Source organism: Vicia villosa, linkage group LG6, assembly GCF_029867415.1.
Source record: "Vicia villosa cultivar HV-30 ecotype Madison, WI linkage group LG6, Vvil1.0, whole genome shotgun sequence".
Classification (NCBI taxonomy): Eukaryota; Viridiplantae; Streptophyta; class Magnoliopsida; order Fabales; family Fabaceae; genus Vicia; species Vicia villosa.
Window position 1 is genome coordinate 137277058 of NC_081185.1, and position 24633 is coordinate 137301690.

The window sequence follows — 24633 nt, forward strand, 5'->3', positions numbered from 1 at the left end:
CTAGATGAGGTCTTTGCAGACTAGGAGCATCGCATGGTTCACGACGAAGGTCGGACGACCAAATCAGAGGTAGAATAGAGTTGCGTCGATGAGTACATCACCTGGTACTACAGAGTGTAACACCCATACATGATTCCAATTGCACCTGGATCACCATCCAGACAAGCCCACGAGAAGATTTTGCGGACTCATCAGACTCAGTTGGATCACTCTCAGGATGCTCTTCCTCGGTGTCGTTAGATAGCTGACATGGGACAGACTGACATTACTAATGGTTTCTTTCCTGAGGGGGTCTGATGCCCGACGTGTAATGGATGATATGATTAGGCTGATAGAAGAGACTTTTTTTACCATCGATATCATGCCAGGACAAGTGGGGCATTTGATGGTAGAGGTAGAGTAGCCAGCAGACGACGTGGTGGACGCAGAGGCGGAGGCAAGGCCAGAAACAAAGGAGAGACACAAGATGATGTCCGACACACACAATAGTGATGCCTGTGATTTTTTTGATATTTGTATTTTGATTTCATTTATGTACATTATTTTGATTTTTTTGTGTACTATTTACTATTGCCTTTAAATTGTATTACTTTAATTTACTATAATTTGATTTTTCATTTTTGTTATAAAAATTGAGTTTTAGAGTGAAATGTATGTGATTTGAAAATATAGCAGATTGCTCCGTAGGTACATTTAGAAAACATTTTTTTACACTTTTCGTCTGTGTACTTACGAAAAGAAACAAAATTTATAAAAAAAAAACTTCTAGATATGCATCTATAAAATCAAGAGCATAATTGGAATTTCATCGGATGGTTGAGAGATTTAATGAATAAATTGAGATTTTCTCTTTATTTATTTTACAATCCCTTAGTATTTCATTATTCGAATATGTTTTTTTACTAGCATCTGTAGACCGACCACCCATGAGGCCATTACTTTGACTACACATTTTTCCCTCTATATTGTCAAACCAGTCAAAAAAATATAAAACTTTTTCTCTATTTTTCAAACTGAATACTTAACTAAGGTTTTAAAAAAGAGTGGTAAGAATACGAGACAATCCCGAAGCTTTTGGCGCTCTTTCAATCCGCACCATACACTCAAACAACGAACGCTAACAATTCCAATTTTCAGCTTACCATTCCCGCCTCCTTCCTCTACTCACAAAAAATCTGCATTCCCTTCTCTCTCTTTCTGTTCTCTTAATTCTCACACACAAACCTTTCCCAATAACGTTCCCGAGAATCATCAATCACATTAACCACCGCATTCTCTCCAATCCAATTTCACTTTTCCCGCCAAATCAAGCATGGCTTCACTTTTCCGACGAAGAACACCAGCACCGTGAATTTCTCCTACACAAACCAAACCGTTAGTTTCCGTATTGCATTTCACGTCTCAACCTCTACATTATATTTTTTTTAATGGTTTTTCTCTCTCTTTGTATTGTGTAGGTTAAAGGCTGCTATAGAGGGAGAGAAAAATGGCGACTTTGGTCGATATCGGTTATTCGGCAGCCATCAATCTGACATCTGCAATCATATTCCTTTTGGCGTTCGCAGTGTTGCGACTTCAGCCTTTTAATGATAGGGTCTACTTCCCAAAATGGTACCTCAAGGGGATAAGATCCAGCCCAACAAATTCCAGATCAATTGTCAAGAAATTTGTTAACCTTGACTTTGGGACCTACATTAGGTTCCTCAATTGGATGCCTGCAGCATTGCATATGCCTGAGCCTGAGCTTATTGATCATGCAGGCCTTGATTCTGCTGTCTTTATTCGGATTTATGTCCTCGGGTGAGTTAATGTGCGGCCGGTTTTCATTTATTGGTTCTAAATTGCTGTCAAGATTTTTGAGTGTTTGTGATTGCAATATCTGATCTGCTGCTTTCTATTTTGATCTTATTATGCTTTTCTAATGTTTAGTTGTTTTTGTTTTTCTGGCGGGAATACTCATGTGCAGTGTCAAAATATTTGCCCCAATTACGCTACTGGCTTTTATGGTTTTGGTTCCTATAAACTGGACTGGAAAAACTTTGAATGCACCAGCCAAGGATTTGACATTTAGCAATATTGACAAGCTTTCAATATCCAACATTCCATTTGGATCAAACAGGTGCGATGATCCCTTTCATAGAATTCTTCTAGCTCTATGTTACTCGCTTTTTCTCTAACACACGGCATATATTATTGAGAACTGAAGGAGTGATTGATTGTGTTTGGAACATAATAGACTGTGAATTTGATCTTTGCCTTTTATTTTAGACAAACCATATAAGAGTCTGAATAATAACTAAATTGACTTCTTTTGTTATAATAGGATTGCAAACTCTTTTTATCATGAATCTTTATTTTTAATCTGGTTGCTTAATACTTTATGTTGCGGAATTTCATGTCATTTTGTTTAGGTTTTGGGCGCATATTGGTATGTCATATGTCTTCTCAGCTTGGACATGTTATAGCCTTTATAAGGAATATATGATTGTTGCATCAATGAGATTGAGATTTTTGGCTTCTGAACGTCGTCGTCCAGATCAATTTACTGTAAGTTAATCTCATTTTCACACAGCTATTCCCTTTGCTGCTTCACTTTCCTTCATAGGTAAAAACACACTATCAGTTTCAAAATGAGTATCATTTAAGGTTTTTGCATACAAATTAAGAAGTGCAATAAAATTGTCAAAAGACACTACAATTCTAAATTAACCTTATTAATATTTTGGAAGTAGTGTATACAATAATAATTAAAGGGCATAATTGGAAAAATAACAATCGTTTTTATCTTGAAAAGTGAGAATGATGTTCATTTGACACACATTTTATTTGCTAAAACAACCTTCATTTTGAAACGGATGGAGTATACAATAATGTTAAAATTAGAATGTTATGGAGTTTATTAGTTTGGAAAAGCTGATTAAGTGATGCCTGTATGGCAGAACAATAAATACATTTGAAACTCTAAGGCAGATCAGATGTATTTGTCAAGCTCCATATGCAAAAGGAAAATATTTAAAAAAAGATTTATGAGGTGCTCATAGGATATGCCTATATGTGACTATATAGATATAGATATAGATATGCAGGGTAAAAAGTAGTAATAGCAAATCCTTTTCTGTACTTGTGACAATGATGAGAACAGTTAGATTAATAAGCTTGTGAATCTTTCCATTTCAGATGCCTGTCCTCTATATTGTATATATATTTTTTGGGCCATTTCCAATAGTGTTTTGGGTTGCGGCTTTCATTTCTCATTTGTATATTAGCATGCTTTACTTTTTGTTATTGTAACTTGTTAGAACTGACCGGAGGATAGCTTCAGCCAATTTCCAGTTGTCCTTGAGCAAGCTGAATGTTTTTTCTAAGTAACCATTTATTTTTTTCTTTTTTCTCACAGGTCTTGGTGAGGAATGTTCCCCCGGATATGGACGAATCAGTCAGTGAACACATTGAACATTTCTTTTGTGTCAACCATCCTGAACACTATTTGATGCATCAAGTATGTTGCTTAGTTACAACTACAAGTATTGTGGCAAATGAAACCTGTATTTAGTTGTTTTTTTTGTTGGGAATTATACATCCCTTTCATGTACTAATAACATAAAACAAATACATCAACAACCAAAAACTTTTTCCATTAGGTGGGTTCTCACACATAAAGTAAATTTAATTTGTTTTGGTTCAATGAGTCTACATCCTGGAAAGAGAAAAGATTAAATAAATTATGAACAACACTATTCTACAACTTTTAAATGGAAATTATAACTGAAAGAAATTGATTGATAAGCAATCACTCCCACACTCTTTGTATCAAGATAAAAGCTATTCTATATTCCTCCTACATCATTACTATTATCTTACTCTCCTATAAAGATGACAAATATCAAACAAATGCTGCCAATTACAACTCAAAAATAGGAAACCAGCAATAAATATTTAGGCAAGAATTTGGGCCAAACCCAACTTTTGATGCAATGATTTTCATCTGGAAATTGGGATCTGTAATTTACTGAGATTTCTTTTACGAGTCGAAGGCTTTCGGCTATGAATCTCGAACTAGCACTATTTTTGTGATTTCCTGTGGTCTAACATGTGATTGATTTCTTCTGAATTATTGATAGGTCGTTTATAATGCAAACACACTTGCATCAATAGTTGACCAGAAAAAGAGATTGCAAAACTGGTATGTTTACTATCATAACAAATATGAAAGAGACCCTACAAAGAGACCAACTACTCGGGTAGCTTTCTCTTCATGATTTACTATTAATCAACTTTTCCTAATTTGAGTGAAAGAGACTCTCTTTATGCTTTTCCCTCATTGTGAAAATAATCATATGGTGATATCAGCATATATCATTTTACATTTCACAGCTTGATTTCTTACTATATAAATAGACAGGTATGATGGGTCTCTTGGGGACTAAAGTTGATGCCATTGATCACTATACTGCATTGATCGAAAAGTTGAGTGAACAAGTAAGTACTGATTTCAGCGCCACTTTTGTTAGTATTTTTTGTACAGATATTGATGTGTGGAATGAAGTAGAATATAATAATTTAGAATTAACATATCATTGGCGAAACAGTTTATGATGAAATGGAGTAAAGTTTTCATTCTATTATTTGGAAAGAGAACAAATTGATAAAAAAAGTTAGAAATGTATTATTTATATAGTGGTTCTATAGATATTTGATGGATTACAATATAATGCATTTTATCGGGTTTCATCTCATTCCATTTTATTTTAAACCATTCCAAACAATGAATTTTTTTTCCATTTTATGTTGCGTCATTCCCTTAATCCAAATAATCAAATTATGACAGTTGGTTATCAATTTTATTTCGCTGGATAAAATGGATAGGTATGTAGTTCAAGACATTTTGGGCTTTTCAGTTCATTCTTTGCTCTCACTTTGCTGGCTAATTAGGTTGGCTAGTAGTTGATTATTAATAGGTTTGTTTCACTAATTATGTTGGTCATCTTGTTCCACAAATGGTAAATGGCGTGTATGGTTTAGGTTCTCATTAGCACTAACTCATAAAGTAAACACATGGCTAGTCTTTTAACTGATTATAATCTCAGGAGTGGCTTCTCGAACTTCTAGCTTATTAATGTTGATAAGGGCATGATAATGTGAGGCTTCAAGTTGAAAAAAAAGTGAAAGAAAAGAATAATAAAAGGATAATCATTCGTGTTCATGATATCAAATAGTTAGTCAGAACTGATTAGATACCCGTGGTTGAATTTTTCCATTTGCTTTTACTTGTGTATGCCCTCTTAAAATCTCCTCATATGTTATAAACGATCAATTTCATAGTGTTCATTTCAAACAGGAAGCTGAAGAAAGAGAAAATGTTACAAATGATCCCGATGCTATTATCCCTGCAGCATTTGTATCTTTCAAAACCCGATGGGGGGCGGCTGTCTGCGCTCAAACTCAACAAACCAGTGATCCTACCGTATGGCTGACAGAATGGGCTCCTGAGCCTAGGGATGTCTACTGGGAGAATCTTGCAATTCCATATTTTGACCTGAACCTTAGAAGATTGCTCACCACTGTCTCTTTGTTTTTCCTTACTTTCTTCTTTATGATACCTATAGCCTTTGTCCAATCTCTAGCTAATATTGAGTCAATCGAGAAGGTCCTTCCTTTCTTGAAATCAGTAATTGAAAAGTAAGTGCTTTCAATCTTATAGTTAATTAACACACTAAATTTGTATTCTAAATTGCAAATTAATCTCTCCGTGACCCCCAAATGCTTATCAACTGAACAATTTGGAAAACGCTTTCTTTTTCCTGTCGAACAAGTAATAAATAATACATTTTTGCCTTTTTTTAATCATCAAAAAGGATAATTACTGTGATGGTTTCCTTTTTCCATTGCTGAAATGGAATGCACGGCATCTTTATGTTATTCTGTAGAGTAATGGAATTATACTCATTGCAGGCCATCTGTAAAGTCTGTTATTCAAGGATTTCTTCCAGGGCTAGCTTTAAAGTTATTTCTCATAATGCTTCCAAAATTACTTATGACAATGTCCAAAATAGAAGGTTTTTCATCGTTTTCCGGTTTGGAACGGAGATCAGCTTCCAAATATTATTTGTTTGTTCTCGTCAACGTGTTCCTTGGGAGTATTGTAACAGGAACGGCATTTCAGCAACTCCAGACTCTTATTAATGAGCCCTCTTCAGAGTAGGCTTTTGAGCTTGATGAGTTTAGTCAGCTTTCATTTGGGCACTGAGATTGACAATAATTGACATGATGTTTCTATTAATAATATCTGCAGGTTTACAAAAACTGTTGGCAGTACAATCCCCATGAAAGCCTCGTTCTTCATGACATACATTATGATAGACGGGTGGGCTGGAGTATCTGGAGAAGTCCTCAGGTTATCTACGTTAATCACGTTCCACCTGAAAAACACATTTTTAGTGAAAACGGAGCAAGACAGACAGAACGCCATGGATCCCGGTAGCTTGGATTTTGCTACATCTGAACCTAGAATCCAGTTATATTTCATGCTGGGGCATGTCTATGCTCCAGTCACACCTTTACTTCTTCCCTTCATTGTAGTCTTCTTTGCTTTTTCCTACCTGGTCTTTCGGCACCAGGTGAGATCTGGATAGAGTTTACTACATATTTTGTTGCTTATAATAGATGCATATCTAAACAAGAAAAAAGAAGATGAACTTCATATTTTGCTACAATGAATCCTACTTTAATCTTGATCAATGGTTATTTTTTCTTGTCACAAGATTATCAATGTGTATAACCAGCAATACGAGAGTGGAGCAACGTTTTGGCCAGATGTCCACCGTCGAGTAATCATCGGCTTGATTATATCTCAAATTCTTCTGATGGGATTGCTTAGTACAAGAGGTGCAAATAAGTCGACACTATTGCTTGTTGCACAACCTGTCTTGACATTCTGGTTCCACAGATACTGCAAAGGGCGCTTCGAATCTGCATTCGTAAAATTCCCACTAGAGGTTGGTTAAGCAATTACCATTTACATATATTAAATATTGTGCATGTTAACTTGAGATCAAATGCAAGGTTTTAAATTGTAGTCTTGTGCGGTCTCAATCACCATTCTATTGTGGTCATAGAAACATAAAAAATTCCCGGCCAAATTGCATAATGATGATGTTTGTCACAATAGGAATCAAATGCTTTTTAAGTAGATGAATTTATACTGGAATCGGATATTAATGGTAGTCTAGTATTTAACCACATTAGCATGACATATGAGAAACCACATTAGCATGACATATGAGATTTGATGACAGGATGCCATGGTGAAGGATACACTTGAAAGGGCTGTTGAACCAAACTTGAACCTTAGACTTTATCTTGAGGATGCATACGTACACCCAGTTTTTAAGGGTGACGAGTACGAAAAACCTGTGATAGTTGATGATGAAGAGGAGAATCCTCTTATTCAAACAAGAAGAACTTGTCGGAGTAGCAAGCCAGAATCTGAAAATGAAGCTGCCAGTGCAGGCAGTTGCTAAGGTACAGTTGCCATTTGATATTCAAAGAAATGCTCATTGAGTCATTATAAGATGCAGCAAGCAACATGCCTACAACCAATTGCATCATTCATACAAATTTTTTTGTTGTATATATACGTCTGTATGTATTTGTTTTACTTTTGTTGTTGTAATTAATATAGAAAATAATGTGTTCGGTGTAGATAAACAGTGAAAAATATGTATATTTGATTTTCTTCTAAAAAAAGTTGTATATTTGATTCATGATATTGCAGAATTAATCAACACCATTATGATAATAGTTTTTAAGTTGATTCATGATATAGGAGAATCAACACCTTTATAACAATAAATTTAAAAAAAAAAAACGTTTGGGAGTTTATACAGATACACCTCCGAAATAAATTATAAATTATTACTATATTAAAAAATATTAAATTATATTTTTTTAATTTGTATAGAATGTGACAGAAGGAGCAGTGCACAGAAATTATGTCACTTCCCAATAAAATAAGAGAAATTCCTTTCAAAATGACTGCAACACTGAAAAATGAAGAGATATTTGTCGTTTCAGAAAATAATTCCAATCGAAAATAATTTTTGATTGGCTTAGCCAACGGTAAGAAGCATGAGTTGAGAGAGGAAAACAATGAAATGTCATTCTCCAAAACCAAAACAAAAGTGCCCCTAAACCCCCACCAATAACACAATTTTATATGTGTTGTGCGGTCCCAGAATTAGATACCAACACAATCATCATCCACACCCACACACAATCTTTTATCCCCCATTCTTCCTCCTCTTCTCCAGAATCCATCCATCCCTTATTCAATTTCTCTTCATTCACTTGAATTCACACTCAGATGACAAATCTCTTGCCATCATTTTCATTCTCAGTGATTCCACTTAATCAGCATAAATATGAAACCAAATGCTCCTTTTTTCGTACATCCTTTACCTGCATTCAGCATCAGAACCAACTTAGTAAAAATTTGCAAGATCTCATAATCCCCTTTTCTCAGAATCTCACTTCAAAACTGTGTGCCACGTCATCAAGGTTGTCTGTAGAAGAAACTGAGCAGAAACTCATTCCTTTCACACAATCAGAAGACATCAAAACAGCATTGCCTTATTTGTTTCGAACAGAAAAAGGTGAAGGTTTGGTCAAAGTTTATGTAAAAAAGAAAAATGATACTTATTTTGTTTATATTGAGGTTTCTTCTTTAGAGTTAAGTAATGTTGAAAGGGAAACATTTGTCTTGTGTTGGGGTGTGTATAGTGATGATTCCTCAAGTTTGGATTCTGGGAAAGGGATGAATGTGAGTCCCTTGGTGAAAAATTCTCTTGGAAAATTTTCAGTTGAACTGGAATTTGATGTTGAACAAGTTCCTCTGTACTTGTCTTTTTTGTTGAGATTGTCTGGACTGGAAATCAGAACCCATCTGAAAAGGAATTTTTGTGTGCCTGTTGGTTTTCTTCGGGGTCGCTCGTCTCCATTGGGGATCTCTTTTTCCCCGGATGGGTCTATCAATTTCGCAGTTTTTTCAAGGCATGCAGAGGGTGTGGTATTGTGTTTGTATGATAACAATGATGACCCTGGTGTGAAGAAGCCTGCTTTGGAGCTTGATCTTGATCCTTATGTCAATAGGTCAGGTGATATTTGGCATATCTCTTTGGAGAGTGCAAAGACTTTTGTGAGCTATGGTTATCGCTTTAGAGGAGCTAACAGTGATAACAGTTATGCTGAGTGTGTTGTTTTGGACCCTTACGCTAGAATTGTTGGGAGTTCTTTTCCTAATGGTATTGGGTCCGTGAAGAACCTTGGATTTTTGAGAAAGGAACCTGCTTTTGATTGGGGTGATGATTGCCATCCCAATTTGGACATGGAGAAACTAGTGGTGTATAGGTTGAATGTGAAGCGCTTTACCGAGCACGAGTCGAGTCAACTTTCTGGTGATTTAGCTGGGACATTTTCTGGTTTGGCTAAAAAGTTGCAGCATTTTAAAGATCTGGGTGTGAATGCTGTCCTGTTGGAGCCAGTTTTCACGTTTGATGAGGAAAAGGGGCCTTATTTTCCTTGTCACTTTTTCTCTCCAATGAACCTCTATGGACCTTCTGGTGATCCTCTATCTACTATAAACTCTATGAAAGAGATGGTGAAAACTATGCATGCCAATGGGATAGAAGTTATAATGGAAGTTGTTTTCTCCAATACTGCCGAGGTTGGTGCTCTGCAAGGTATTGATGACTTATCTTACTATTATGCAAACGGTGTTGGTGGCTTAAAGGTACCCAGTGCTTTGAATTGTAACTATCCTATAATGCAAAATTTGATTTTGGATAGCCTTAGGCATTGGGTAACTGAGTTTCACATTGATGGCTTTTCATTTGTAAATGCTTCACATTTGTTGAGAGGGTATCATGGAGAATACTTGTCTCGACCTCCATTGGTCGAAGCAATTGCTTTTGATCCGATACTGTGGAAAACTAAAATCATTGCAGATTGCTGGGATCCCAATGAGATGGAACCGAAAGAGGTTCGCTTTCCTCATTGGATGAGATGGGCTGAAATAAATACAAATTTCCGCAGTGATGTGAGGAATTTTCTTAGAGGTGAAAGTCTTCTTAGCAACCTTGCAACACGACTTTGTGGGAGCGGAGACATGTATTCTGATGGAAGAGGCCCTGCGTACTCTTTTAATTACGTTGCCGGTAATTTTGGACTTTCACTTGTGGACTTAGTCAGCTTCAGCGGTGCGGCTGAGTTGAGTTGGAATTGCGGAGAAGAAGGACCTACTAATAGTACTGATGTCCTTGAAAGACGACTCAAACAAATCCGCAATTTCCTATTTATCTTGTTTGTGTCATTAGGAGTACCTATTTTGAACATGGGAGATGAGTGTGGTCACTCCTCTGGTGGTTCTCTTGCATATGGTAACACAAAACCCTTCAATTGGGCTGCTTTGAAAACAGGTTTTGGTAAACAAACCACCCAATTCATTTCCTTTTTGACTTCGTTGAGAACACGGCGGAGTGATCTTCTTCAAAGTAGGAGCTTCTTAAAAGAAGAAAACATTGAATGGCGAGGAGTTGATGAAGCTCCACCAAGATGGGAAGATCCATCCTGCAAGTTCCTAGCCATGACTTTGAAGGCTGAAAGAAACGAGCTTCAAGAGAGCTCTGTATCTTCAGATATATTAGGGGATTTATTTGTTGCTTTCAATGCAGATGATCGTCCAGAAACTGTAGTTTTACCCTTGCCTCCAGAAGGGATGTCATGGTACCGCATAATCGACACTGCTCTTCCATTTCCTGGGTTTTTCTTGAACAATGGTGATGTCCTAGAGGAAATATCAGGTTTGTCTACTTACGAAATGAAGTCTTACAGCTGCATTTTGTTTGAGGCAAATATTAGTCCTAGTTAGAACAATTTGGAACACAATAGCTACGGAGCTGCAGATAAAATCTTTCCCTCAGCATCCTTTGTAAATTTTGTTATTACTTGAATTTCCCTCAGTTGTGCATTTGCAAGTCAATAATTATGATATATTGAAACAAAAGAATGAGAATAAATACTGGGCTGATGTTAATATATTCAGCAGTTTTATCATGATCGTTTCTCATGCTCGGTGATTAAAGATTGAATTAGCCTGCATGTACAAGGCATCGTGTAAACAGTAAGTTATTCTTTGACTGACCAAGTAAATATGACAAGCCTACCACTGTCGTCATTATGAGTAGAGTTGCCTTGAATGATAATGAATTACGTTTCTATTTTCTTAATAGTTGAGATCACTAGATAAGATTGATTTAAGGATAGAAGTTTCCTTGTTTAATTTAGAGACAATCTCTCGTCTTTTTTTCCTTGTACAATCAGGTTGGTAATTGTATGGTAAAATATTTAAGAAATATTTTAGAACAATCCAACATATCCTAGACCATTCTTTACCATTCACCGTTATAAACAAATTCTCCTGAAGAAATGCATTCACCTCCCGTGCAAAGTCCCATCCATAACAGGGTACCATAAATTTCACTCGGTGCTTGCTATGGTCCTTGATGCTGTCAAACGACACCATATAAGATTGAAAAAAAAACTAATGAAAGGAGATTCAACCATTTAGCTTCGTGCATTTAAGCATTACTATATTCACATATTTTATGTTTGCATATAGTATAAATCACACTTTAAAGATAGTGATACACACATATTATCCAAAAACACACTGCTCGAATAAAAACCATTTGACTAAAAGTTTACTGAAATAGGCAGAAAAGTATTTCACTGCGCCAACTTGAAAATAAAACCTTCATAATTGATTAATGTAAGTTGTGACAAACTAGGAATTCACCGCAAGTTATATAAACCATTGATGTTTCTAAACGAAAACAATACTAACATCAGTCTAAAAGATAGTAATCGGTATAGTATTTGCCAATTCTGTTTGTAAACGGAAAGATTACTAACATCCGTCTAAAAGGTATTAATCGGAATAGTGTTTTTCAGTTCTGATAGATTTACAACCTATGTTCAAATTCTATTATCATTTCAGCTGCCATGCCGCTGCCACACCCATGACGGTTATCCCTCCAATTTCCAAAAGGCAAAGAGCCAACTCAGCTTCATTCGCCTACCCTACCCCTCCAATTTCCAAAAGGCAAAGAGCCAACTCATCTTCATTCTATCGTTTTAATCTTTTCCTCAGTCTCTTCAACAATTGCACATCAACTTCTTGGATCCACATTGGAGTGCAACCCACCATCAACTTCACAAAATCTAACACATAGGCTCGCCAAGTAGCACGATGGCAACATAGTGATGCATTTCTCTCCAAGGTACTTGCTAGGAATTCCAAATGCATGCTAATAACGCCTGCCTGTTGATTTGATGGAACTGAATAATGGTCGATACGCCATGCAAATGCCATACTAAGCATAAAAAAATACGCCAGTGCATGGCCGCTAAGTATAACAGCGAGAACTCCAGATTCTCCACCATTATGCTCCAACATATCAGTTGATAAAAACTAGGAAAGAACAATGTCTATCATATCAACGATTGGACCAATTTTTGACCACCTGATATCCAAACCAAAGAAGCCATGCAACATGCTTAACACATGCCATGTATCTGACAAAAGAAACCCGTCCACATTTCATTTCATATTTGGTTTTCTTTAGTCGTTTCTTTACAGTTCCTTTAGATAACTCACTACTTACCAAGTCTCTAACTGAAATCATTAGAATGGACATGACTTCTTTCACCATTAATCTTTTCGTGAAACCAAAAGATTAAATTCCTCTCAACTTTGCTCAAAACTCTAATTCATGCAAAAAAAAACATCTCCGGAGGTTTGATTCTCGAATAAAAAACATGCTCATGTCTTTTACTCTTCATATTAAAACAAATGAAGAAGAAAATTAAGAAAAGGTGTGAAAAATGATTCACATCACAACTTTATTTATACATATGAATTAACGCCTTATTTGAAGAACAAAGAATAAATGTCAATTGAATTGACTTTCTTCATTGGTTTCTAAAGAGTTAAATTGGAGCGTCAATCCAATTTTCTTGAGCTTTGTGCAAATCTTTTTATTTAAAACATAAATATTTTAGAAAAATATTATTATTTTAGTATTATTGTTAGAAAAGATGGTTATTTTAAAAAAAAAAAAAACATTTTTCTTCCCATATTGTAGGAGTATTTGATAAGTCTACTTCTCGATGGTTGTCTGAGTAGATGACATAGTATGAGCTTACTCAATTTTATCCAGTCAGAGTAGATTACATACTAGCTTACGCAATTTTATCCGGTAGATGACAACAAAAAAAAAGCTTTCTCAGATTTTTTATCAAAGAGTGAATTGCATGCTCTATATATATCATCTATATTTAACAATGTTTATCACATCCATTGCATAATATTCATTCACCACATAAATCGCTATGGCTAGCTACTTCACTTCCCCAATCATCACCGCTTCAGGACAGAGTGGCCATCGTCTCCGGCTCCTCCCGCGGCATCGGCAAAGACATCGCACTTCACCTAACTTCACTCGGCGCCAAACTCGTCATCAACTACTCCTCCAACTCAGACCACGCTGACTCAGTCGCTGCTCAGATCAACGCAAACCATGCAACTCCACGAGCCATAACCGTCCGCGCCGACGTGTCAGATCCGGTCGCCGTTAAGTCTCTCTTCGACTCCGCTGAAGAAACCTTCAACTCACCGGTTCACATTCTTGTTAAATCCGCCGGCGTCCTCGACGCCGAGTATCCTACCATAGCAAACACACCAGTTGAAACCTTCGACCGCATCATGAGCGTGAACGCAAAAGGATCGTTTCTCTGCGCAAGAGAAGCGGCGAAGAGGCTAAAACGCGGCGGCGGAGGGAGAATCATTCTTCTGTCGTCGTCACTAGTAGCGGCTTTTAGGCCAGGTTACGGCGCGTACACGGCGTCAAAGGCGGCGGTGGAAGCGATGACAAAGATTCTAGCGAAGGAGTTGAAAGGGACGGGGATTACCGCGAACTGTGTGGCTCCTGGACCTGTTGCGACGGAGATGTTTTTCGAGGGGAAGACGGAAGAGACGGTGAAGATAATTGCGGAAGGTAATCCGTTTGGTAGAATTGGTGAGGTGAAAGAAATTTCTACAGTTGTTGGATTTTTGGCTACTGATTCTGCTGAATGGGTCAATGGTCAAATAATTCGTGTCAATGGTGGCTATATTGTTTGAAAGGCTTTGATTAGTTCTTCCACGAGTTTGGGTATCTTGTTATATAAATAAAGAGGTGGAGACGATTTCGAAATCCATGGCTTAGCATATTTTTTTCTTGGCTACAATATTCACTTTGCTTCTCATGTTATGTATAGGAAAAGACTAAGTGATTTTTGTAGGGTTTTAGGGTTGATCCTACTCAAAAGCTCAAAATTTATTTTAGTGGAAATCTCAAGGGAAACTTTTGGGGACTATAGTAGGTCAAGCGATTAGATCGATCCAATGTAATTCTCTGGTGTGATATTTCTAGACAAGAAGGAGAACCCTAAAAACTTAGGGATGCCCTAAGAGCAATTTTAGTCTCCCCCTTTTTATGCTTGACAATTTTATTGTAATTGAGTCAACATGAGTAGAGCGTGATCAGGGCTCCATTTTTCCTCTCCCCTATTACATTGCACTGCAAACAGTTGCATAAAATACAAAAAGGAGATCTAGACTCATTACAGCTTCTTCCCCTTTGACAAAATCAAAAAGAGATATGGAGGTAAGGGCCTAAAACTGAAATAGTTAGCACATATTACAGAAGAAATAAACTAAAACAGCCACAAAATAATATAAACAAAACAACAGAAGAATATATCAAAGAAATAATAATATACTAAACATGCCAAAAGAAACATATGCACATAATGACATGAATACGAACAACAACAAAATGCAATTATCATGATAGATAAGATGAAAGAATATACATAAATAAGGCACGGTTACAGTCTAATAGACCAACATGCTTATTGATAATAATCAATTTAAAAAGGTTTTAAAATGGAAGGGTCCTTAGGAGTTACTAATATGTCCAACATGAGACCTCTAAGGACTTTTACGTTCCTAATGTGACATAGAGGTCTAATTTGACCTTTTTCACCACAATAATAACAAATAACTTTAGGAGAATTCTTCTTTGTATTATTCGTAATGAAAAATACATTTTTCTTACAAGATTTTCTATAAAATTTTCCTTTATCTCTTGGACTCATAGAATTAATATTAGGTGATTTAAAGAGATGTGTTATTATCCTTTCGAATAGTCAATTTCAAGTATTAAACTAGGAAAAGTATCACACTCAACTACATATACCTTTTCTTCTAAAGTGTTGATATGCAAATGTTCATTAACAAAAGATGTATGTTACTTTTTTCAACGATTCCTAATCACTTTTAAGTATTAAGATTTTTCCTCGAGTTTTTAAATGAATTTTCTGGGAGGAAGTTCTCATAAAATCATTTAAGGCTTCGACATGTGTTTCATGGAAAGAGTTAGATGGCTCTTTATACTAAGGTTTTAAATGTGAGTCCGAATTATGCAACTCTAAGTTGTTTTCCTGATCACGTGCCATCAAGCACAACAAGATTCGACATAAAAGCTCTTCAACAGAGACAGTTATAGATTGAAAGGAACAGTGACCCAGTGGAGCAGTAGACCTTAAAAATTAAATTTCTTTTTGTTTTGTATAATCGTTTTGTATGCAACATTTCCCGACTACAAATTTTTTAATGTTTGTATTGCACTTTGTATGATTATAAAATCTATGTGTTTAGAGTTGATAAGTATCATTTTATAATTTCTCTTTGTCAATTTATATTGAATTAAAAAATGACTTTCCTGAAGGGTGCACACCCTGAAGGGCACATGGTGACCCCTTAGGGCGCAAACCCCGAAGAGTACATAGTGACCTCGGAAAGTGCAAACCCTGAAGAACAAATGGTGACCCCAGAAAGTGCAAACCCTTATAGGACACATTCCCTGAACGTCACATGATGATCTTATAGGGCGCAAACTCTGAAGGTCTCATGGTACCACAAAACCTAAAGGGAATATGGTGTCTCCGAAAGGCATAAATCTAGAAGGGAAAAAGACGACCCAATGGGGGATGCAATTTTTCTAGCAACATATGGATGATTTTTAAACAAATATAGTTCCTCATTGAGACCTACCTTTGTAGAGGAAAAGAGTTCTCCTCTACGGTTTTATTAAGGGTTAATACCTATTTTCACCCCTGCCATATGGGGTGTATTTGAAAAACCCCCTGCAAAAAAAAAAGTTGCAATTATTACCTTATTAAATTTTAAAAATTTCAATTTGGACCTTTAGCCAGCCACATCATCAAAAAATCTGATGTGGCAACTTTTTTTTAATTTATTATTATTATTTTAATTGCGTGGCAGGCTTATGTGGCATTATTATTATTTTTTTATTTAATTAGTTTAAAAAATTGGTCCCAAGGGGTGATGAACCCAGGAACCAAAGCCTCCATCACAAACACTTAACCACTGCGCTGCAGCTTCATTTATGATATGTAATTCCCTTAGAAATTATATAGTAACTACTGTTTACGTTATTAAAATTAATACTTAATGTTTACATTATTAATTAATATTAATATTATTGTTAATAATTATTAGTTATTAGTTAATATTTATGAGTTAATGTTAATGTTATTAAATAATATTAGTTAAATTATAAAATAATAATTAATATTTATTTTACTGTTTAACTTAATTAAATTTCGTTAACTTAATTTAGTTTAATTTAATTTATATTTTATAATTAATTCTATTTTAGTTTATATTTTACGGTTAACATTATTAATTAATATTTGTTTATATTATTTTAATTTAGTTTAGATTTTCTAATTAATATTAGTTTTATTAAATTTAATGTTTATATTAATGTTTATATTAATGTTTATATGTAATTTAATTTAATTAATGTTATTTTACTTTTAACATTATATTTAACTCAATAAATTTAATTTAAATATTTTATATAAATGTTTATATCTAATTTAATTTAATTTATTTTACTGTTAACGTTATTAATTAATATTTGTTTATATTAGTTTAATTTAATTTATATTTTCTAATTAATATTAGTTTAATTTAATTTAACATTTATGTTTAATTTAATTTAATTTATTTTTATTTAATTTATTTAATATTATTTTACTATTAATGTTATATTTAAGTTAATTAATTTAATTTAAACAATTTATATTAAAATTTATAATTAGTTTAATTTACTATTAACGTTATTAATTAATATTATTTTATATTAATTTAATTTAGTTTAAAATTTAATTAAGTTTAACAATAAAATAAATATTAATTATTATTTTATAATTTAGTAATAGTAATTAATAATATTAACTATTAACTATTAATTATTAACTAATAATATTAATATTAAATAATAATGAAAATAGTAATTAAACCAAAACTAATAATGAAACGTTAACAACAACTATTATAAAGTAGCTAAGTCATTCGTATGACATAATGTGAAGCTCAGCGCAGTGGTAAGGTATTGAAAATAGATGGTATGGTTTTTGGGTTCAACACCCTTTGGGACCAATATTTTAAATTTTTAACATCTTAAGAACTAAACAATATAATAATAATAATAATAATGTCACGTAAATAAATAATAATAATGCCACATAAACCTGCCACGCAATTAAAATAATAATAATAAATTAAAAAAAAATTGTCACATCAGATTTTTTGATGATGTGGCTGGCTAAAGGTCCAAGTTGAAAATTTTAAAATTTGTTAAGGTAATAATTGTAACTAATAATGAAACGTTAACAACAACTATTATAAAGTAGCTAAGTCATTCGTATGACATAATGTGAAGCCCGGTGCAGTGGTAAGGTATTGAAAATAGATGGTATGGTTTTTGGGTTCAACACCCTTTGGGACCAATATTTTAAACTTTGATTTTTAACATCTTAAGAACTAAACAAAATAATAATAATGCCACGTTGAATTAAATTAAATAAAAAATAATAATAATGCCACATAAATCTGCCACGCTATTAAAATAATAATAATAAATTAAAAAAAATTGTCACATCAGATTTTTTGATGATGTGGCTGGCTAAAGGTCCAAGTTAAAAATTTTAAAATTTGTTAAGATAATAATTGTAACTTTTTTTTATAGGGGAGTTTTTCAAATACACCCCATATTGCAGGGGTGAAAATAGGTATTAACCCTTTTATTAATAATGTTATTGTGCATTAACTGAATCTAACTGTAATAATGTTTGAGCTTTACATTATTCCAATATCTAGGTACTTCCTTGCCACTTAAAATTTCCAACTTATAAGCTTCGTGTTCCAGATTTTGGCTTATTCTATAGGTCTTTCTCAAGCTAGGTAGGTGCTACACTTTGCTTCATAACCAAATCACCCTTCTTTTTTTCATGGGGAATTAAATGCTCGTTGTTTTGTAGAAAATTCTTGGATAAATATATCTCTCATCAAGATGATAAAATAATTCATTTGATCATGCATCATTTGATTATTGTATGGAATTTATCAATATTTTATTTACACTTTAATATATTTTAAAGTATTTGAAATAATAAATATTTTGTGTTTGGTTATCTATATTGTTTATGAATTGACAAAAAAAATTAAAATTATCAAATTGTTTTTATTTAATTTAGCATGAGTGTTATACTATTTTAAGGGTTAAAAAAGTAAATTAGTTTTAAAACCCCTCCCCTCCTGAACCAAACATATTTTTAATTAAAATCCCTCTCTTCCCCTCACCAAACATCTATCTGATTAAAAAAATTTCCTTTCCTCCCATCCCCTTCCCTCCCCTCCATTAAAATCCCTCCCCTCTCCTCCCCTCATTTGAACCAAACAAACCCTTAGTTTATCCCCTTCCCTCCCCTCCATTAAAATCTCTCCTCTCTCCTCCCCTCATTTGAACCAGACAGACCCTTAGTTTATTGACCCGTTCCTTCTTTTTAAAAAAAGCTTAAAATTAAAACCAATCATCACTCTCAACTCAGCACCCACACTCTCCCATGGCTTCTCTACCGCTTCAAGACAGAGTTGCAATCGTCACCGGCTCCTCTCGAGGGATCGGACGAGAGATCGCACTCCACCTAGCTTCACTCGGCGCCAGACTCGTCATCAACTACATTTCCAACTTCAACCAAGCCGACGCAGTCGCCACCGAGATCAACAACAACCAATCCACTCCACGAGCCATCACTGTCCGCGCCGATGTATCCAATCCAGACGGCGTGAAGTCTCTCTTCGAATCCGCTGAGAGATTCTTCAACTCGCCGGTTCACATCCTGGTTAACTCAGCCGGCGTTCTGGATGCCGAGAATCCAACCATAGCAAACACAACCGTGGAGAGCTTCGACCGCGTTATGAACATAAACGCAAAAGGAGCGTTTCTCTGTGCAAAGGAGGCGGCGAACCGATTGAAGCGCGGCGGAGGAGGGAGAATCATACTGCTGACGTCGTCGTTGGTGGCGTCTTTGAAGACTTGTACTGGCGCGTATACGGCGTCTAAGGCGGCGGTAGAGGCGATGACGAAGATTCTGGCGAAGGAGCTGAAGGGGACGGGGATTACAGCGAACTGTGTGGCTCCTGGACCTGTTGCGACGGAGATGTTTTTCGACGGGAAGACGGAGGAGATGGTGAAGAAAACGGAAGAAGAGAGTCCGTTTGGTAGAATTGGGGAGGTGAAAGAAATTTCTCCAGTTGTTGGTTTTTTGGCTACTGATTCTGCTGAATGGATCAACGGTCAAATTATTCGTGTCAATGGTGGCTATGTTTAGGGTTTAGGTTACGAATATCTGTAGCGAGTCTTTTTATGTGCTATGAATGGAGTAATTTCCCATTCAATTTCAAATAATCCAAATGTGTAATGTTTTCAATATTCACAAGATATTGAGATTGTACGTAATAAACTTATTGAGCAATGGATCCTTTATTTCACTTTCTGTTCTGTAGGTACATCAAATATACTCTCATTTTTTATGATAGCATAAAGAGGCAAAATAATCAGCATAATAGCTTAAAGAGTAACAAGAGTAAGCTTAATGTTGTTATTCAACCTGCCTGTACTAAATCTCAAGTTTGACTATAGACATATTCAAGCATTTTATTAGGTTGAATAAGACTCCATGAGATTGAATTTGACTCCACAAGGTTGAATAAGATTTCATTAAATCTAAAGTTTTGTTATTTAAGAGTGTTGTGGCCTCTGCCACAATAATGTTAAGCCAGATTTTAATTTAGATTTGTATTTAAGAGCTCCTATGCTCATCCAAAGAATTTCTCACAATTCTTATACTTTTATTGTTGGTAAAATGCAAAAAACAATCAATTGGTTCAAATAGTTCTGAAGATCTCCCATATGTCAGAGCTAGCTTAGACCATGTGCAATGGTGGGTTGATTTTAAGTCAACATGGGAAAATCAAGTGCAATGGTGTGTGTAAAGTGGTGTTGAATGTGTGTTGGAGGAGAGAGATGAGAAAACTCAACACCAAGTAAACTGACGCAGAGGCTGACTTGGCAGCGCATGATTGGCCCAAAGCAGGCGCGTGTGAGCCACTCTCTGGCAGTGAGAGTGGGCTTTATCCCACGCGGAGAGAGAAAGAGAAAAGGGATAATTAATGCCACTTGGCTGTTTGTGATTGGCTCTCCAGATTTTTATCCATTTAATACTTTGGACTCAATTATTTCGTTGCAAATTTTTTTTTTTTTTTACCAAAATTCATGATTTTTTTTCTCTATAAATAGAGACTTGGTTCATTTGATTTGGACACAGAAAAAAAACCAAGTTTTTCACTATCTTAATCTTATTATTATCTTTCTATTAGTGTTTATTTTGAAGTTAAGTGTCTTTTTTTAGTGAAATGGATCCCAATAATCATTTTAACACTCAAAATTCTGCTAATTTTTCATTTAACCAAAATCCCAACAATTTTCAAAATCCCAACAATTATCAAAATCCCAACTATTATCAAAATCCAAATCAATTTTCCAACCAACATCCTCAAAACATACCTAATTTTGGTTTTCCACCAAATTTCAACCAGTCATCCTCTGTTCCAAACTTTCAACCATATTATGGATCTATTACAAAAAATTAAAAAATAAATTATTAAGTATTTATTATTTTAATTTAATTTTAATCAATAATTGTAATTTTATGTAATCATAAAAATAAAAATAAAATTTAAATAAGAATATGAAAATAAAAAGTGGTGGGGTAGGGTGTTGAGTGAAAAACCATTGGAGAGGGTAAAAGTTGAATGGGTGTTGAGTTATTAGGTGGAAGAAAGAGAAAATGATGTGGAGTGTTGAGAGTTAAAAAAGTAGGTGTTGAGTTTCTCAACCATTGTAGATGGTCTTACATGTTTGGAAAGAGTGGAACGTCATGTATCAACTTTATCACTTTGAAGGGTTGAAACGATTTGGTTTTTAATAAGAAAATGAAGTTGGTACAAAACTCACTTCAAAAACTATCAATATGACATCAAATTGAGACGAAGAAAAAATATGGATTTTCCACTTGCATCTTGAGATAAGACTCCTTGATGTAACTACATGATCTGATTGTTTCCAACTGGATGGGCATCTCAACGGCATTATGCAAAGAATGGATGGATCATTTTCATCAAATTGAAGGTCATATCGGAAGTGGAAGAGCATTCGTTGAGAGAGTTAGGGTGACATGGTTCGCTTGCATCTGGTGCATTTGGAGGTCAAGAAACGAGAAGCTGTTCAAAAATAACGAAATTAATCTGATCAATATGGTTTAATATGTGAAACGATGGTCTTAGAATTGGTTGAAATTTAAATCAACTAGCATAGACTATAATTTCACTCTCGTATTTGAATCCTAGATCTGATCTTAGTTGTGTGGACCATTACAGCAGTTAAACGATGGTTATTCAGACAAGAGGAATGCTTCTCTGGTGCGGGTTCAGACCTCACCTTAGTCTCGATCTTGATTTTGGCTTATGCCACACGAAATCCTATTGGCTGTGATTTTTAGAGGAACATAATGATATTGGAAGTGGAATGTCTTTCTATTCCTTAGATTTCGGCTTAGGCTATGTTTGGGAGTTTGGAAGGGAGGGGAGGGGAAGACTTCCAAAAATAATTTTTTTAAAAAATGTAGGAAAATATTTGACATTTTGTGAAAAATTGAATTTGTTTAGAATGATAAAAGAGTTATTATTATTACAAAAATTTTAATTTTCAAAATAGTATAACAACCTAAAAGATATTTGGAAAATTTATGTAAGCCCTTCAAAACCCTCCAAAACCCTCCTTCAATACAATTTTTGAGTTCCCCCATTTTATGGGGTTTTTGGTGTTATGAATAAACTCAAACCCTCCAAAACCCTCCTACCCAAAATCTTTTTATCCTTTTCACTCAATTCCTCCTATTTTTCAAAGCCCTCCCATCTCTTCCCCTCCAAACTCCCAAACATAGCCTTAGTGGAGATCAAGTAAAGGTTTGCCTAGTGTGGTGCTCAACACTGGCGGTTATATGGCCCAGCCAGCCCGGGCATGCGCCCGAGCTCAACCCCTATGTTCTTTGTACTCTTCTCAATTCAATGACCAATTTTTCGATAAAATGAGGGGCAAAATTAATAAAAATAAAGTGTGAAAATTAAAACAGATGAATAACCAATGGTCCAGACCCAACCCAATTAATTATTTATGAATCAAAACAAAAATTAAAAAAAAGCTCTCCCTTAAAACTAAACAATGATTACAACAGAGGTTCTTGCTAACGAGTGTCCTCAAGGCACTCGTTAAGATACTCAATAAAGAATTTTTTTTTATAAAAGTCAATATTTTAATTTCTAATACATTTTTAATGGATTAAATACACACATTTTTAAAAAAAACTTACCATTTTAATTACTTAAAGAGTGCTCTTGAAGCACTGGTTAACATTTGCCTAATATATATGACTTGTCTTATATATTCCTAGGTCAGTATTATTTTTTATTATTAGTCATGACTATCATAAAAATAAACATATATGATAATTCTATAACATGAATGTATTGCTTTGTTAAAACATATATAAAAAAAAGCCCAAAAAATATTTAATGCATATACTTAAATCAAAATAAATAAAAGCAAAAACAAGTCCCTTTTAGTTTATTAGAATTAATTTATTTAATCTTTTGTCTAATTTACTTAATTTATTCTAGTGTTAAGAAATATTTAAAAAACACAAAAAACATTTTCTTTTATTATTATTAGATTATTTATTTTATTAAAAAAATAGAAAACATGTAATTTTATTTGATTAGGTTTTTATTATTCAATAAATTTTTTATTTAATTTTGTTTTGCTACTGTTTGTTTTTTTTAATTACTTAATTTCTAATAGTTTTATATCCCCTATATAAATTAATTGATAGAACAGTCTACTAAGGATATGAGGTTTGTAAGCTCCTCCTAAGTTAAACAGTCCATTAAGATAAGGTTTGTAAGCACTCCTCAAGTTCTTTCTTAGTTAAGTTTATTATTAAATTTAAGACAATTAAATTCATTCATAAATTAAATAACTTAGAATCTTCTGAGAGTTCAGGTTCACATGCATTCCAACTGCATCAGTCTCTCCTTAAGTAATATATTAGTCTACAAATTTATTGAGTTGACTTTGATATTACCGGTGTCGACAACATCCGTTGAAAGAGTTTTTTCAGCAATGAGGATTATCAAGTCTAATTTGCTCAACAAAATCAACAATTTGTGGTTCAATGACTTGATGATATGTTACAACGAGCGGGAGATATTTAAGTCAATTAAAGATGTTGATATTATTCGAACATTCACAGCAAAGAGGTCTTAGAGAGGGCACTTACCTCCTAATTTTATTTAGCACAATATTCGCATGTTAGGTTTCATCTCTCTTATGTAGCACACTTTATGACTATTTATATATTATGTCACATGTAATTTGCAGTTAAATTTTTTGCCCAGGCTATCTAAAATTCCTGGCTCCGCCACTGGTGCTCAACATGTTGGACCTGTCATATCTCTTAGTAGATGATGCTGTGTTAGTTCATTGGGAGTCTTCAAGAGCTTCAGATTGCTGGTTTTTTGTCCCAGGTGGCTTTTGATGTGGTGTTTATAGTTTCACAGTTTGTTTGATAGAGTAGTTGGGGTGATATCTATAGTTATGGAATTGTTTCGTCGAAATAGGCGCATATCCTATTTGATGTTTTCTTAGAAACCAGCAGCAGGGTCGGCAATGTTGGTTATGCGTGATCTGGATTGAGTTTTGGCCTCCCTGATTTTCCCGTTCAGGCGACTCGATTCCAGCTCTGTCAAGGTTCATTGCTCTTGTAGCAGGTGTTGGTCTGTTGGTACACTCTGGTGTTCCGATTTGGTGTTGGTGCAGAAGCAGCCTGGAACTGCCGTTTCTCTTTGACCTGTCATAGCTGAGCAATTTCATTCTGGCTCATTTTTCCGATTGTCAGTTCATGCATCCAATCATGTTTTTATAAAAAAATAAAAATAAATGAGCTTTTGTTGTGTGCGGTTCAGGTCCGGTTGCGCTTAGGTGG

General features: G+C 34.6%; 4 protein-coding genes across 4 annotated transcripts; all 4 read left to right on the top strand.

Annotated features, from left to right (window-relative positions):
• Positions 1-1143: 1143 nt before the first annotated feature.
• Positions 1144-7767, top strand: LOC131610176 (CSC1-like protein At4g02900). Its single transcript, XM_058882057.1, has 12 exons — positions 1144-1374; positions 1458-1800; positions 1967-2119; positions 2412-2547; positions 3398-3499; positions 4122-4241; positions 4399-4479; positions 5339-5679; positions 5953-6198; positions 6293-6617; positions 6762-6995; positions 7296-7767. Exons 2-12 carry the CDS (start codon positions 1487-1489, stop codon positions 7518-7520), a joined length of 2277 nt encoding a protein of 758 aa, XP_058738040.1. The 5' UTR covers positions 1144-1374; positions 1458-1486; the 3' UTR covers positions 7521-7767.
• Positions 7768-8078: 311 nt separating this feature from the next.
• LOC131610175 (isoamylase 2, chloroplastic) lies at positions 8079-11023 on the top strand. The gene has a single exon (XM_058882056.1). The coding sequence runs from the start codon at positions 8363-8365 to the stop codon at positions 10922-10924; it is 2562 nt and encodes an 853-aa protein (XP_058738039.1). The 5' UTR covers positions 8079-8362; the 3' UTR covers positions 10925-11023.
• Positions 11024-13676: 2653 nt separating this feature from the next.
• On the top strand, positions 13677-14643 carry LOC131610177 (NADPH-dependent aldehyde reductase-like protein, chloroplastic). The gene has a single exon (XM_058882058.1). It carries the CDS (start codon positions 13820-13822, stop codon positions 14234-14236), a length of 417 nt encoding a protein of 138 aa, XP_058738041.1. The 5' UTR covers positions 13677-13819; the 3' UTR covers positions 14237-14643.
• Positions 14644-19002: 4359 nt separating this feature from the next.
• On the top strand, positions 19003-20023 carry LOC131612494 (NADPH-dependent aldehyde reductase-like protein, chloroplastic). Its single transcript, XM_058884287.1, has one exon. The coding sequence runs from the start codon at positions 19096-19098 to the stop codon at positions 19861-19863; it is 768 nt and encodes a 255-aa protein (XP_058740270.1). The 5' UTR covers positions 19003-19095; the 3' UTR covers positions 19864-20023.
• Positions 20024-24633: the final 4610 nt, after the last annotated feature.